Consider the following 17814-nt stretch of genomic DNA (forward strand, 5'->3'; position numbering starts at 1 on the left):
CTGGATCTGTCTGCTGATTCAGCCGGTCAAGTCAAGTTTGCAAGTGTCAAATCACATTTTTACAAAGCTGGAGTGAAGTCCTGCCACCTGTTCCTGAACAGGCTTGTCATTTCCTTTCAGGGAGCACAGCATGGACTTGTGATGCCGGCAGTGAGGTGATTCGATCTACGTTGAGGCTGAACAGCGATACTCAGTCCACTATGTGACATTCACGGACAGACCCACAGGGTAGCCCACCGGCTAATTGGAGGATCCAGCAGGCTCTGTTCATACGGGTCAGCTTGGGACATTACTGAGTTTTGTTACCCTGCTTTCTCTTCCAGTCTGGACAGTAAGACTGATCCATCCCAGCCAGGACACAGTCAACAGAGCTCCACATACACAGCCAGTATTTAAGTAAGTTCCCATCCACTCAAAAGTGTGTTTTTTCTTACTGATTGACCTTCACTGTGAAGAATAATGAACTAAGAGGCTGTTTTCACTTTAATCTGTTCTGCTACTTACTTAAGAGTGATGTGAAAACACCACACCTCCACAATATGCTAAGAAAAGACTTTTCAGTGAAGTAGTATCTTGTGACCAGCAGTTGAACTTTTGAAATGAACAATATTTTTGTATTCATAGATTCTGGATTTTCAATGAGGTAGATGTAGTGGAAAACACGTCTTCAAATATGTCTGGAGGGGACCTGCAATTACACTGTCTTTTCCATTTTTTGGGGTACAAACACAAAGCATAAGAATAATTTGCATTTATACAAGTAGATCACAGCAGGATGATCAGGTGTGTACCATAACAGCAGAATTACGAACTGCACCTGTCTGTCTAATTTTTCCAAAGACAAAAAGTTGCAACAAGCTCATATAAATTGTACATGTAATGGCTTTAGAATATAATATACGTAAATCAACATCAACTAAAGCCTGATTCATATCTGTGGTAAATATTCAGGCTAGTTTACATTTGTAAAAGCAAAATAATGCTTGATGTATCGTATGGTGACAGTACAAGCTTTCATTTCCAGGGAAGTCTGTGCCACAGTGACATTTAATGTAATGCTCCAACGCCCTCTCATAGCCGTCCTGGGAGTATTCTTTAATTTAATCATCCACTTATTAGGTATGCATGTCATATAAACATGCCAGTGTCAGTTGAATCTGCCAGTTGTACTTGTATTTCTATTCAGACAGGCCGCCAATGTGCGCCTAAAACATTATATGCCATAACTGCATCCAATAATTTTACCATTTAAGTCATGATCCATCATGTTGTTCACAGCTTTATAAACTGGCTCACACTGGCAATTTAAAATCCCTCTGTCTCTGAGGAGTTATCATGCATAAGTACAGGCACATAGCGTGCACGGTGCACGCTGGCCTTGGTGTCGGCATGGCCTCTGGCTCTCCAAGTGGAGCAGACAAAAACATACATAAATGCCCTCAGGCCAAATGTGTTTGTGATGGAGAGAGAGAGGGCAATAGGGAAGGTTTATTTAACTGGTGGTAGGAAGGAGAGAAACAAAGACAGGAGAAGATGAGAGGCAGCACACAGAGCGGAGAGAGAAATCGATGAGGAGCTCAGAGAGAAATGATGATGATGCTGGTGGAAACAGTATGAAAAAACAACAGATATTGTAGGTGGACAGGAAAAGACAGATGAGGAGAATAATAGAATGAGTAGGGCGCTGAAGGGGGGATTGGGTAATTTATGTAAAGAGCGGAAGGAGGCAAGAAGAGAGGGCTGAAGAAAAGACAGAATGGCCTCCCACAAGAGAGGAAAGTTAAGAGAGTCAGAGCCGGAAATATGCGCCTATAGCTCCCTGCTATGAACATGTAACATAAAAGAGTAAAGAATGCTGCAGGAATACCTGCGCTGCTGTCTCTGGAGCCCTTTTTAACTGGGATAACTCAGATCATACATACATTCATGCACCCAGCAGACACACTCACAGAAAACAGAGCCTATAAATACCCTTGTGAGAGTGAAGTGTCCTTGATAACAGTGTGAAATCCAGGCAGTCAAACTGTCTGTCAAAATGTTCTGTGAGACCAGCAACACAGATGAAGTTGGCAAACCGACGAGCACAGTCCTCGCCGAGCTTTGGGGAAAACACAGTTTCTTCTTACAGCCAGTGAATGCATGTCGTGGATTAAACAAGAATTTTTTAAGTTACAGTACGCACATCAAAGCACAACATGGAGATGGTTGACGGGATGCTGCGCTGGCTGCATTCAGTTTGTTCACAAACTTGAATCTGACCCCCTGGAGCACTTTTATGTTCACATATTTGTTTGATTCTTTCCAGATATAAAAACAAAAGATAAAAAGACGACAAGCCCTCTAAAAGAAACAAGATATTTGAAGTTTGCACCCTTTCCTTTGGGTTCAGACGAAGAAACAATCGCCTGAAGTTCATTTGTTCTTTTGCTTTTGTTGTCATATTTTCCTACCACAGCCTTTAGTTCTCACACTGCAGACTTTCTAGTCACAACTTGAAAAGATTTAAAAGTGGTGATTATTGATTGTCTTTGTTTTTTTTTAAATATTGTCCCTTTTTATTTCACTACTTTGTGAATATATTTCAGTGGGTGCATATTTTATCTTTCCAAAGCGTCCCTGCAAACCATATTTTTATAGTAAAACTTCATCCAGTAACAGTATGAACTGTCCAGTGTGGGACACGTTTCTGTTATTACAAGTTACTCTCTCAAAAAGTAGTGAAGTACTTTATCAACTACTGTAGTATAAAAGTAATTAATTACTTGGTTAAGTAACTTTTGCTTTACTTTACTTTTAAATGTCTACTTTAATTCTCTAATTAGTACACACAAAGTTATTTTATTTCAGCAATATTATTTTAATGTAATATTATTTTATTTTAGATATATTATTTTAGTATAGCCATATTATTTCTTTTAAGCTATATAATTTTTGTGTAGATTTTTTTTTTATTTATTTTAGTGATAAATTTTAAGTGTAGTTTTAGTGTAAGCTAAATGAAACAGACATGATGCTGTAAATGTCCTGTCATCAGAGGGACGCACAGCTGAAGTGAGTGAGTGAGTTAAAAATAAGACTGAGAGTTAAATAAATTCAGTTTTAATATTCTTGGTCAAATTGTTGGTGGTAAAGGAAAAGACATTAAAAGATTTTTTCTATTTTTTTTTTTACCAACTGATAAGGAAGGAAAAGATTTATATTTCTTTTTACAGATTTTTTTTGTTTGTTTGTTTTAAATATTTAATTGTATCAGTATCAGTATCATTTATTAATATATTTAGTTTTTGACCTATGACTGTGTCAGTTTATGGGCTCCTCAGATGCCCCATAAACGTCTTGTATTGTCTTACTTGTATTGGCTTCCGACCAACCATCTAAAGCCCTAAATTTAAGATGATATGAAATAAATTACAGCAGCAAATTTGTAAATCAGAAAGTAGATGTGGGAATACTTGTAAAATAAGACGTCTTCAACTGTTTGTTTGTTAAGATCCAAATGTTCTGTATCATTTTGACCTTGAGTTTCTTTCTTTTCCTCATGTCTTCTTTTCTTAACTTGGGTACTTGGGAGCAAAAAAAAATTGTGATCTTACAACAAGATGTTTTTTTTCTTATCTTAGTAAGAGTGCTCTCAACCAATCATAAAACTTCCTCTTACACAAGAGAAAAGCAAAAGTAGGAATCACTGGTGAATCTCAGATATCAGTGGGTAGTAAGTGGCAAAATCGTGAGTACGAACAAAAATAAGCGAAATATGTCAGTAAATGGCTTCCTGCATGAGGCTCTTTCTATAGTTGTCCACTATAGAAACTGGACTATAGTGGACTGTGGCAGTGAGTCATGACGCTCTTTCTGACAGAACCTGTCATTATGCTAACGGGTAGCTGCCCTTCTGAAGACAAAGTCACTCCAGGAGGCTGATAACTTCCTTCATAAAGTACCTGGTAATGAAAATGCTGTCATGATGACGTCAGTGGTGTGGAAAGGTGTGATTGGTAGGTGTGCTAAATCAAGAAATAATTGTGCCCAATCTTGATGAAAAAGCCTGTGGTGCATACATGAGCACATACTACATTGCATGTACGTGAACATAAAGGACCCTGGGGGCTTGAACATATGGTCACTCTAACTAAAACTAAGTATTTTTGTTGTGGAGCAGAGAGGTTTCTCTGTACCAATATGGCAGCTCCTCTGAACAGCAGCAGGCATCTACGTGGTATTTATGTGTGTGGTTGTGGTCTTTCTCACCCTCCTTTCAGTTTTTTGGCCAGTTTTCATGGTTATTATTGATATTAGGTCATAGAGTTCCAGATAGATAGAGCCACCTTACCGCCACCTGACTCGAGGTCTTATCAGAGTGATTGAAAACAGCCGTGTGGATGTGCACGGCCTTTACATGCAGGCATGTTTCACATTGGAAGGAAATGGCATTTGAATATGAATGTACAGAATACCACGATGAAAAGCATTATTCCATTGTTACACTTACAATACATGTGTCAGAGGCCTGACACATGTATTCAAGCCTGAGTCTCTGGTTCCAGGTCTTGGTGTAACAGTGTGCAGGTGCTACATGTACTACCGTAGTTCCAGAAAAAAATGAGATGGTGTGTAAAACATAGATAAGAACAGAATGCAATGATTTGCAAATACTTTTTTAGTTGTATTCAAATCAATACAGTGCAAAGTCAAGATACTTAATGTTCAAATTGAAACTTTGTTTCTTGTAAATATACACTCATTTTGAAATTGATGCCTGAAACATGTTTCAGAAAAGTTGGGACAGGAGCAGCAGAAGACTGGGAAAGTTGTGGAAAGGTCAAAAAGTATCTCTTTGGAACAATCAGGTAAATGAGTTCATTAATAACAGGCCATAGTATCATGAAGAGCATCCTCAAAAGGCTCAGTCGTTCTCAAGCATGGATGAGGTGAGGGTCACCACTTTGTGAAAAACTGCGAGGGAAAATAATCCAATTTAAGAACGTTTCTCCACAAAGAAAATAATAAAGAATTTAAGGATCTCATTATCTGCAATCATTTAAAAATTCAGAGAATCCAGAGAAATCTCTGCATGTGAGGGGCACTGCATTAAAAACCCACATAACTGCATAAAGTATACTACATGGTCTTGGTAACACTTAGGAGCGCCGTCGCCACTAAGCACAGTTTGTCACTGCATCTGCGAATGCAAGTTAAAACTCTACCATGCAAAGTGAAAGCCATACTGCGTATCAACAACACCCAGGATGCTTGTCTGGGTCTGGAGCTCCATGTGGCCTAACGAGTCCACATTTCAGATTGCTTTCGATCATCATGGACATTGTGACCCCCAGCCTAAAGAGGAACAGGACCATCCAAATTGTCACTGGTATGGCGTGAACTAGACTAGACAACTAGTCTATTGAATGTTGTATTATGAATCACAAAATACAACAAAGGAAACCCCAGACGGTTGAGCACCTGAAGTCGTAAATCAAACAAGAATGAGAAGGAATTTCACTTTCAGAACTTAAACAATTAGCGTCTTCAGTTCCCAAACACTTTCTGAGTGTACATTTACAAGAAACAAAAATAGAATAAATAATAGCTTGTCTTTGTACTATATTCATTTGAATACAAGTAGAAAAATATTTGCAAAACATTGCATTCTGATTTTATTTACATTTAAACATCCCAGCTTGTATGGAATTAGGGTTGTGTGTGTTCTTGGGAATGTTGGTCTCTCACAAAGTCTCTCTCTCTCTCTCTCTCACACACACACACACACACACACAGAGGCTTGACTGAACTACAGTGCGTTTCAAGATAAGACTGCGGTCAGATAGACTGTGATCAGGGCTACGACCTCCGTGATAAATGCAGCTCATTTCCATTTGCCGTCCTTGTAGCCTCACACACATTCTGCAGATAGAGACAAACTGCATATTCACCAGACTGAAGGTCCCACATTCCCAGAAAGAAGATATGACAACCTCACCAGCAGTTCACTTCACTACTGCTTAGCACGTCACATTCAGATAAAGTTCTCCAAGGATAATACAAAAAAATGTATTTCTCTTAATCTCTTCACTACGTCCTCCTCTGTCCCACAATGCCTTGGGGCTGCAGTCTGACGTGTCTCCATCTTAAGTCTCAATCACCAGCAAGGCTTTAAGTTGGAAATTACTTTCTGATCTTAGTGGGTCCTTTTTAGATTTGAACAGACACAGAGTTACACTCGCTGCACCTGCTTATGTCAGCAAATTAAAGAAAATAAGATTTCAGTTTTGACCTGGCAAAGTTTCAAAGTAAAGCGAACCACAAAAGTCGGTGTCATATGAGCCGTTAGTGGTTTGTGTGGGAACATTTACGTTTATTCATCAGTGACAGATGAATCAAAAACAACCTTTAATCATTCACTTAACTCCATTTATACTTTCCCCTTTGTGTTTGAAGTGCTGTCTGAATTAGCACGTTTAATGCATTAAGCCGGATTGTGTGGTCGTTGTTACAAAGAGATGATTAGAGGCTGCAGCCTCGGTCCACTGTGGACAAACAAAAAAAAAAAGAGAAGACAGAGATAATGGAAAAAGTTAAGAGAAAGGTGACACCGGGATGAAAAGATCAGTGTGTGCGTGTTTTAATCTCCCAAACCTACACACACAGCATGGCAGGCGGCGGGCAGGAGATGGTACCGATGCTGCTCGGAGTGATGGGAGCAGGCGGCTTGCTGCCAACATAAATCAGTGTCATGCCCTTGAGCCACACCTTAATAGAGACTGAGGCACGCCGCTGATGCACTGTGCCTGCTTTCCAGTGTCTGATGTACTCACAGTGAACAGAAAGTAGTCTGAGATGTTGATAAACATTTCATTTTAAAGTGAAAAACAGCTATGCAAGGTGCGTCTAAGAGCAGTACATGCCTCAGTTATTAGTAAAATGTGTATGATTCTATGTGTAGGATTTAGTGGCATGTAGCAGTGAGCTTGCAGATTGCAAATGCCTTGTTTCACTCTCCACTTCCAAGCCTGAGCGAGAACCTGTGCTAGCTGCAAAACTCCCAAATGGCCATAAGAAGAGCTGGTGTTTGGTTTGTCTTTCTAGGCTACAGATCGCAGGGGAAGAGAACCACTTCCTCTGTAGATATAAAAGGCTTATTTGAAAGTCTTATTTTCAGATGATTACACACTAATGAAAAACTATTTATAATATATAATATTAGTATATATTATAAATATATCCTTTATAGATCTATAGATCCTTTAAAATTTTTCACACTGGACCTTTAAATAAGCTTCATGCAGCGTTCTCCAAGTTAAACTGAAGACTTTTTAAGACGTTTTTAACACCACATAGAATATAAAAATATGAAGATATGACGACATGGCCAAGAATTACTATCTCTTCCAGGTGTAAGCCAAGGGGGGGATCATGCAATCGGACGTGTGTGGGTGCAGCTAATCTTGCACACTACTGGATCCATCAAACTTAATTTTTTTGGTGCACATTTATGACTTCATGCTCAAGGACAGAAATTTTGAAAAACCCGTATAAAACCTGTATTTAACCAATACTGACTGTTGGCTCCTCACTCCTCTTAACTGGCTAGTAGAAACCACAAGTCATCAACCACTGCTGGGCTTAAACAAGGCTTACTTACTAGTGAAGTACTGCTACAAGTTCTTACAATTACAAAATAAGGACAAAGGGGTTACATCCAAATATTCTTTTCAGGTTGTCTGGCAGAGATCTGCACTCTACTGAGTGACCTCTTTTAGTTTATCATTATATCATATTGTAATATATATTTTCCCCAGCAGTATATACAAAAATTCTTTATAATTCATTTTATTAACAAGACCTGTGTCAGAATAAGCAGCGGCTAATAAAAATTGATGAATTAAATTAAGTTCATTTAGGTTCTTGCTATAAATCAACATTATGAAACAGTGAGCTTAAAGTAACTAGTAATAACATTTTAAATTTGTCTTGAAGTAATTAGGAGAGCCATAAAATGACTTTTTAAATGAATAATGTGTTCAAGTAAGTGAGTTCTTAAATAACTTGCCCAGCACTGTTTTAGGTGTATCACATCTTTCATTCATTACTTTTTAAGACTTTTCAAAACCCGCAGATACCCTGTTAAAACAACACTAATAAAGACAAACACTTTTTTTTTGTCTTTACATCCTTTTAATCAGTCTTACCTTAGGCAACATTTTTTGGAAGACCGACAAAACAAACAGTTAAAGTTTTTTTTAAAGAAAACTCAAACAAAGAACAACTTCAACATGCAGTGAACAGTTTAAACAAATGGCAACACATGCATCTCCCACACTTTTGCCATACCCTCTTTTTTGTTTTAAACGAGACAATAAAAATTAAAAGAAAACTGACTCATCTACATCTTACTCAACTAAAACTGAGCATCAACAATACAGATTAGAAACAAAGAGATGAATCACTTGTGTAAAACAAGAGAAAACACAGATCTTAGTATGTATTGGAGAAATAAATAAAAAAAAAACAAAACAGTAAGCTGCTCTGAAACATAGTAATCAAAGAATCAAACCTCTTTGTTAAAATGTCATTAAATTAAAAGGTAAAAGTCATTTCTGTCACATTTCCGGTGTTTCTACACCAGCCTGCTGAAGGAAGTGAACAACTAAATACCAGTCTTTTGTTTGGCTGCCATTTGATCAGATGAATCACTGGCCGCCCCTCTGCTGCCTCAGTCAGATATGCAGTTATCTCGCTGGTGGAAAACGTGGGACACGCCGGTCAGAGACCAGTGGAAGACTCATTTAATCACCGGGCTGCCGATCATGACTGAGTTCATCTGGCCATTTTGCGGATGTTAGCGAGGAGTCTCCTGCTGTATTCCCTGTGGTCGACAGGTAGGACGTCCACTACGGTTACCTTCACCCGACTCTCATCCTGAGGAGGGAAGAAAAGCCTTCAGTCAAAGAGACACTTCTCACCTCTATGATCAGCAGAATTTAAGAAAAATGAAATGTATTCACTGAAACCAACGCAAGTGAATGTCGAAGCCTGTGTGAAGTCTGTCGTCTAACAGTGGAGGCTGGTTCTGGTGGAGTACTGAACTGTCCATCTGCTATTGGCTGGTCTTTGGTGCCACCTGATGTGACTTTATATAAGGTCACTGGTCGCAGAAAGCCAGTGCCAAAGTTCCTTAAAACTGCTTCATTTCGAATGGCCAACAGGGGGCGACTGGTTTCATAAAAGTAGTCTGATTGCATGTAATCTTATGGCCAAATGACCCCCACTTAATTTGACCGCTTGATTTATTGCCTCAGTCAACAGTTTCCTGATGAGTTTATGGTCTCAATCGCTAGTTTCAAGTCTTCTTCAATGTAGCATGATGCTCATTTTGTAAATTACAGTCCCACTGACATTTATTTCTTGCCTAAAACCAAGCACTGCCCAAGTTGCAGCACATTGCCGAAAAGTTCCACGCTCTCGTCGGTACTGTGTGATATCTAGTTGCAAAAAAAAAAAAAAAAACAAGATGGCAACACTCATAATGGCAAACTCAGGGCTTCAACTCCAATGGGTGACAGCACGGTGGGTTCACACTTTGTATTTTGCGATGCGAGGAAAAAGCGAGGTTGGACTACAATGATGGACAAGGCCTTGTCTCATTTCATTCTGTTCTTTTGATTATCTCACACTGTATTTCTTTGAACTATTTTTACAATTTCAAATCTTTCCACCACTCTGACGGTCACTATTTTTGCTTGCACACCTGGAAAATTCAAAAACATGACCTTAACATATTTTATAGGGTTGATTTTGTATTACTTAATTCTTCCATTTTGTGTGTTTGAAAGGGGAACATAAAAACAGTTAATGGAAGTATTGCCAATTTTTTTAACACGGTGAAAATGTAAGAAACTCACAGGAAATGAACAATGAAATTAAGAAATCTTGCTGTATTCCTGTGCCTATCATCAAGGCAACCACTGCTTTAGGCTACAGACGCCTCATACTGATCAGAAATTTCAGGGTTTCTCAACAAAACAAAATGTAGAAAAATCTACCCAAAAACAGTCAGACTCAATCCAAACAGACCTGAGGCTAATTAGACCCAAACTGAAATGAAAAGAATCCAAATAAAGAGAGAACAGCAACACACCGTGGTTGAAAGAAATAAAAATGTATGGTTTTTACCTGGACTTCACAGAACACTCTAGATAATATTTTTTTCACTTGCATTGTTTCTGTCACACAACGTAACATCACAATGATCAGAGGTGGCATCAAGTCCACTTAGTTCAACTACTGGAGTCGTAGAAATACAAGTCTTGTGATACAAGACAATCGAAGATTTCAACGCCCACCGATTGTTTGGGGATTTCTAAATGCAAATTAGTACAAATGGGCTTGAACCTATGAGCATTACTGACAACAGACACAGCGCTCTCCCCCAGTTCTCCTCAGTGGTGGTAACATGATGTCTGCATGTCTCCGCCTTAACATAAACCATATAGAGGGCCGTCTCAAAGACTTTGGTTTGGTTCTGCAGGGCAGGATTTTTAAATCTCTAATTGTTTCCACCCAGTTTTAGCAATGAAAGCAGGGAAGCTGTCCTTGGTCTCTACTGAGCGAAGCATTTAGAGATCGACTTGTGAGTCAAATCAGCATTTCTACACATTTTCCATTTCAAAGTTCCAGACTTTTCCAGACTTCTCGGTAGCCCATATTTGACATTTAGTTTTCTTTTCCCATTTCAAATCCTTCACCAACCAGGCTTTATATTTCACATTGTCAAGCCAGCCTTTGAAGAAAATGCACACAAACATATATGAGGAAGTACATTAACCAGTGCTACCTACAGTATCTTTGTATTATTTTAACATATTGAATAAAAAAAATAATTTTTCCTCCATATTTTTAGTCTCTTGTAAATAAAAAAATTAAAATGAGCTGGGAAAAAGTTACATAATTAAACTTTCATAGCATCTGTGCATGCTCCCCAGTGAAACATTTTGGCCGTAATAAGGCCAAATTTGGTGGGTTCTGGCACGTTCTACTGCCACCGTTCCATCATATACACCGATCTTAACTGCTGCATATTTTAGCAAGTTTGTCCACCCGACTGAAAACATGTAGTGAATTATTGCACGGGACAATTCGGCTGTGCTTTTCATCCACACAGTCTGTAAATAGCTATTAATATTTGAAATCACAACTATTCCTAACTGATCAGAACTTTTGCAATTACTAATCATCAAAACATGATTTGGGGCATTTGACATTAATTTGTATAATTGGTCAGTGGCAAAAAAAGAGAAAAGTATTGTAGTATGGGGCTCAGGCAGAGCCTACACTGTCCATATATATGACACAGGCCTGTTGCTTTGACAGCATTGCCTGTGCTGGCTGCCTCTGCTCTTAGCACTTATTCAGACCTGGAAATTTCTCAAATCAAATTAAATTCCATACTTTCCATACTGTGAAGAAACCCTGAGAAATAGGGATCCAAGACTTGCAACAACACAGCTGATTGACCTGCATACAGTTTGGGTCTGAGTTGTTCTTCTACTTGGTGTCTACTATGGTGACTGCAATTTGAGGGAAGGAGGAGGGTGAAAGGTGCAATTTCCACCTCTGAACGTCAACAGAAGCAGGAGGTTCAATCTGTCTTTATCTTCTCTTTAATTAACAAGATAAAAGGTGATAAATTTGCCTTCGACTTATTACACATTATTGTTGGAATTTCTAAGACAATGCAGATTTTTTTTTTTAAATGGAGATCATTCAGTCTCAACACTTTGTGGTGACAGCCACCATCAGGGAGATGTATTTCACACATAAATAATGATAAAAAAAATAAAAATAAAAATGCAGCAGTTTCTCATGAAGACATAAAGCCAAAAACTCATTTCCATTATAATCACAGCCTCTATAAGGAGAATTAATCCAGAGACAATTCATTAATCAATTAGTAATTCAGCCAGCATAACCAGCATCAAGGATTTAACATTTGCCCATTGTCTCATGTGATTCAACACCTCTATTAGTATTTTCAATTTGAATCTACCTGAGGATAGCAGGAAAATTAAACAATACGGGGGGCCGTCGAGACAAAGGGGCCACTTGACAAAAGGTGACAACTTATTTAAAATAATGGTCTTCAAAGGACCAGGGTACTGTGAGAAACGAGGCCTATTAATTGAGTGTGCACACACTAATATTCCAATCACATCTGGAGAAAACAATTACTCAGTGGCCTAACATTCACCCCTATTCTCTAACTCAATTTCAGATGGTGGGCTTCTTCCCTGAGGAATTCAGCAACTTCTGGACACTGACACACTGGCAAAACGCATAGACACACACACTCACACACATGCAAATAGCCGACGCAGCTCGTACTGATGCCACAACCTCGGAGAATTAATGAGACACTGTACTGTACTGAACAATAAAATTACATAAAGTTGAGGATCCCCGCAGAGATATTTGCATAACGAGGCTGTAAATAACATAATACACAGATGGGTTACATGTGAATGAGCATTACATCAAATTTACAAATGTACCTCCTCGAGCTTCTACATGCTGGTGACGTGGCGCTGTGGTTAGCAATGTCTGAAATTAAATATCTCAGCATATACTGGATGGATTGTCATGAAATGTTGTGCAGAATTGATATTAATGGTCTCCAGGGGATGAATGGCACTAGTCTTGACTCTGAGCTGCTCTAAGGACCGAAAAAAAAAAAAAACTCAGAACAAGTGTCTCTTTCAAAAAATCTCAACCCAGTTACTCAAGATAATCCAGAGAGCAGTTTCATGTCTGAACTACTTGTACTTTCTACTGCAGAAAGCAGTACCACAAGCCGAGCGCCGTTCAGTCTCATTACATTTGAAAGAGGGAAGACATCCCTACAGCTGATATCTCCAAAACTCTGCAGGTCACACACAAAGAAAAAAACCTAGATGATGTCCCTTTTCCTCCAGCGCCGCTGTCAGCTCAAAGTCATCCAGTAAAAGATCTCTACATCTACAAGACGGATTACCATGAAATTATGAACAGACGTTAGTGATTCTCAGATGACGTATCCTGTCTCGATTCCCCGACTTTTCCTCGAGTGACACCATGAAGTTCATACTTGTTTTGCATGAAATGCCTCAACAACTATTGGATGGACTGTCATGAAATTTGGCACATTCATATGCTGCACAGGATTAAAAGTAATTACTTTGGCGTTCACTTTTAATCTCACGCCCTCTATTAATCGAAATTTTATAGAAAACACAATAAGGCTACCTGCAATTTTCACATCGCAGGATTAAATATTGTCAGGCAAAATACAGAGACAGCACTGAATACAATACAGCAGCCCCATTTTCTTATCAGCGCTACAAACGACACTTTTGAACGTTCCCGTCTCCATAAAAAGCAAACACAATGAGCTTCATCAAAAATATACTGTATTGTTCAGTGTCCTTGTTGTTTTGTGCTCAATGTCAGATATTGTTAAGACTGTTCTCCGTAAGCCATGAAAGAGTCTTCTCAACCACTTTTCACATGCTCAGGGACAGTGAAAAAACCAGAGCGTGATATTGACGAGGTCTGCTAAGAGTGTGGTTTGTTGACGATAGAAAGTGAGTGTGTTAAGTGTGTGTGTGTGGCTCTCAGAGGCCTGTCTGTTAACATAAGGCAGGAAAAACAGGTCCCCTCTGACACTAATGTATTCATTGAGACAAAATCAATTAATTCACTTCAGACAGATGGATGCACTCACACACAGATACAGATATATGCACACACACACACACACGTTTGAAGCTCTCCTGCACGCACACACACATCTGTTTATACCTCCTCATACATTACTAATAGAGTGTAGGGTATATTACAGATTTATGACAAACAACCACTGAGCCTGGAATCAATATACTACATCTAGTTATAGATTAGAAATCATATGCATTTTCCCGAATTCTAAGTGCATCAATTATATCGGATTGTATTTTAAACAAATGCAAATGTTTCACAATTTATGTGTAAAATGCACTTATCAGGGCTCAGTAAGTCCAATCCTGCAGGCCAAATCTGATCTTCACCATCATCTGAATTCCATTAAGTCCACCTGTGGCAGAGTGAGACGGGCGTCTTCACCACTGAAATCTGCAGCACAAGTCTCTGATTAACTGCACACTCTGCTGCCTCTGTGGGGCTCCACCTTAATGAAACATGACGGACAGTTAAGTGTCTTTTGAGGGCCATTTTAGACTTTTATCTACATAGGAAATAAGATTATTTGATTGTTTAATATTTATCTGCTTTAGGTATAAACCAGATGTTGCCATTGTTATGGTGATTGTACTTTGTGCTTCCAGAGATCACTCGACACTCGTGTCTATCATGCTACAGTAACTATCTAACCTGTTCTTTCTAAACAAAACCATGCAGCTGTTGCCTAAACATATAAATCAATCGTTTCCTGTGTGGAAGAAGATTACTTCAAAACACCTGGTGTTTAACATCAAACATAAAAACTTCTCCATCCTCCAAAGCTCTGGACTCACGTGGACTACCGCATCAGTAAGGGGCCAGTATGTTTTCAAGTGTCTGTTGGATCTAAAACTCTCTCTCTCTCTCTCCACACCTTTCAGACTCCTGAATTGGAAGGCTGCCTCCGACAGTTTCTGTTTCTTCCCATGACTAAAAATATGACAGGTCGGGAACTTGATCATCTCTCTCTAGCTCTCCATTTTCCATAACAATGTCTTTTTTTTCCACGTGTAAAATCGAGTGCAACAGTTTGAATGACATCCAGGAGAGACGATCTAAAATTGTGCTTGTCCATGATGGTCTGCGTTTCAAGCCGTCTATTGGACAGACAGTTTATCCTACATATGTATTATCAGCCGATACTGATCTATCTGAAGCTTCCTCACCTGACGTGCCTGGATTTTAACATTAAACTGCTAAAAATGCTCCACTGGAAGAACAAGAAACTAATGAAAGACGTATGTAAGATGAGAAAAAATAGAAACTTTCTTGCCCATTGAAGTATAAATTTGAGTTTATGAGGTGCACTGAATGCATCATGGAGTCCTTGACCCTGCGTGTGTCAGACAGTTTTTTTTATTACATGACGATGTTGCAAACATTTACCAAGGGGGATAACCGTCTGTGATTTACTCGTTAACAAGAAATGTACATGCATTTGGCGCTTGGCAGGTGTTAATTTCAGACCCTTCCGCTTCATCATCTGACAGCCTCCATTAATCTATTTTAGATATTTCTTCATCTGCTGGTGCTTTAAACTGCTTCTTATATTATCGTGGCATGAATTTCCCTTCTGGTGATCAAAGTCTTGAATCACAATATCAATAATAGTGTAAGAAAACAGTTATTTACATGAAAATGTTAGTTAAACTCCTAACAAATCTTTCAAACTGCAGTCAACACTTCAAGATAGCCAAGTTTTTCAAAAAATGCCAAACTAAGTCTGAAAATCCCGGGAAGCAGCAAAGACGGCAGCACCACAGGAAACACCAACTGTGCAACACTTAATATTTATAGTAGGCAGAGAAAACTTTTGGGGATTTGAGCGCATTGTGCTTGTTAAATCAAAAAATCGTCAGTTTATCATCTCTGCTTTGTCCTAAAATAAAACAAACTTGAGTCTATATGCAAGAGAAGTTCAAACAGCAACATTAAAATATGATCCTAAGCTCAGTAGTTCTTCCTCTCTGTGTTCTTGTTATGAAAAATGACAAAGCACAAATTTTATAACTTCGTTAATCTTGTTAAGCTCTGACATTTCATTACATTGTTCTATTTTTATGACAAAAGTGTGGTGGATGTCTGATCTTTTTGTCTTGTGTCACACACACAAGTCTGTGGCAAAGAACTGAGGCTGAGGTAGAAAGACGAACTGAACAAGTGAATCATAGACTCTCTCTCTCTCTCTCTGTTCCGTGCTCGCCTTTTTGAATCACTGGCTTTGAAACAAAAACAGTCAACTTTGACTAACAGTCGCTGAAAATACATTCAGAATGCATTGATAAGCCTTGTGTAGAGTATGTATCTGCTCAGAGCTCATTATCTCTGCTGTCTGGAAAACTGAAATGATCATACAACATTGAATATTTGGGCTTTAGATCAATCCCTTCCCTAAACCTTCCTACAACAAAATAATACAAATTTCTGAATAAACAGATGAAGGTCTTGATATTATTTCCCAGAATAAATAAATACTTAATAGTTAAGACCTTGCGTCTGTATGCCTCTGCCAACCAGGCAAGTTCCAGTTTACATAATATATGTATTGAAGACTTTAATAAAAGGCACAAAGTGTATTTTGTAATCACTATGTTGACATGTGTGATTCCAGTGAATGATTTCCAGTGAGAAACATGCCGTCTTCACTTTGAGACTATTTTTACAGAGCAGTACAGAGTCTGATAGAGAGCCGAACATTCTGATGTCACAGTGAAGTTGACCTTTGGCCTTTTGCATATAAAATGTCATCACCTCATCATTTTAACCTTTAAGACATTTCTGTCAAATTTTGGCATAATTAGCAGATGAATTTCTGAGTTATATAGCCAAAACGTGTTTTTTGAGGCCACAGTGACCTTTGACCACTGACCTCCTAAATCTATTCAGTTCATCCTCAAGTAGACGTTTGTGCCAGACATAGTAAAATTCCCTCCAGCCCTTTCTGAGATATTGCGTTCATGAGATGCTGAACTTTGACCACCAAACTCCAGTCAGTTCACCCTTGAGTCCTGAGATATTGTGCTTCCGAGAAAGGGACGGACGGACGTGAGGTTACACGGACCTTCACAGATGTACGGACGGATACAAACAACCGAAAAACATAATGCTTCTGTCCACAGTCGCTTTCAGCACAAAGGCAAAACACATTATGTATTATATATCACACACAGGTATAGCTGTAGATTGCAGCAATGTGTTTAGCGGCTCAGTGACGCAACAGAGCTAGAGTTCACTAACACTATATACACCCTGCAAACTGGCTCATGAACAACACCACGTCCTTAAATGCATCTGTCTCACTGTCTCTGCCTCAGACACAGGCTTTAATGACAAGTACTCCATGTGCTTTGTTATGCAATTCATTAACGAGTTGTTATGCGAGACTGATTTGGTGCAGGTAATGTGAAGCTGGGCATATTTGTAACCTGCACCATTTGTTTTGAATGACCCCATGACTCTTCCTGTAATGCAGCCTTGAGGACAAACTGTATTTTGAACTCCTCTATGGGTAAAGCTGTAATAAAAACAAAATCCTCCGTATGTTGTTTGTTCTGACCAACACTTTTGTACTGTGGGACGTAATGAAAATTGCAGCCTCCAGCATCTGGTAGTGATGCTAAGTACCAGTGGTATGCTGACATTTACTGTAAACAGACAGCCGAGCTCATTTCACTTCATAATTGAAGGTTCCCCTTCACTTTAACAAAATATCACTGCATATTAAATCAGAGTGCAGCTACAGAAACTATGCAGTCGTGTGTGTGGAGACTGATCCTAATCTTTTTTTTTTCATTATTTTCCAGATTATTAAGAATGGCTTGTGAACTCTGCATTCCTCATAAGTTTTCTTGAGGTCAGGACACAAAGCTCATCCTACATCTCAATCATTCCACTCAGACTCTTGGTATGTGCCCCAAGTAGCAAATTAGCCTCTGAATAATTAAGCTAATTAGGCTTAGACAGACAATAGCTAAATGCTAATTAGTGCCTAATTAAGAGAAATGAATCCACAGCTGTATTTGTTTTCAGTTACCCAAAGTGCACTGGCTACATAACAACTCCCTTGTC

The 17814-nt window shown here is 38.8% G+C and overlaps 1 protein-coding gene across 1 annotated transcript in view; it reads right to left on the reverse strand.

The window, feature by feature from the left end:
* Positions 1–8518: 8518 nt before the first annotated feature.
* LOC146319188 (replication protein A 70 kDa DNA-binding subunit-like) overlaps positions 8519–17814 on the reverse strand; it is a 60086-nt gene continuing 50790 nt past the window's right edge. The window contains exon 17 of the mRNA XM_084729783.1: positions 8519–8916. Within this exon, the coding sequence (XP_084585909.1) occupies positions 8815–8916 (102 nt within the window). The 3' untranslated portion in view covers positions 8519–8814. The remainder of the gene's footprint in view (positions 8917–17814) is intronic.

The sequence above is a fragment of the Lutjanus erythropterus genome, chromosome 11, assembly GCF_056507025.1.
Source record: "Lutjanus erythropterus isolate fLutEry1 chromosome 11, fLutEry1.hap2, whole genome shotgun sequence".
NCBI classification, from domain to species: Eukaryota; Metazoa; Chordata; class Actinopteri; order Lutjaniformes; family Lutjanidae; genus Lutjanus; species Lutjanus erythropterus.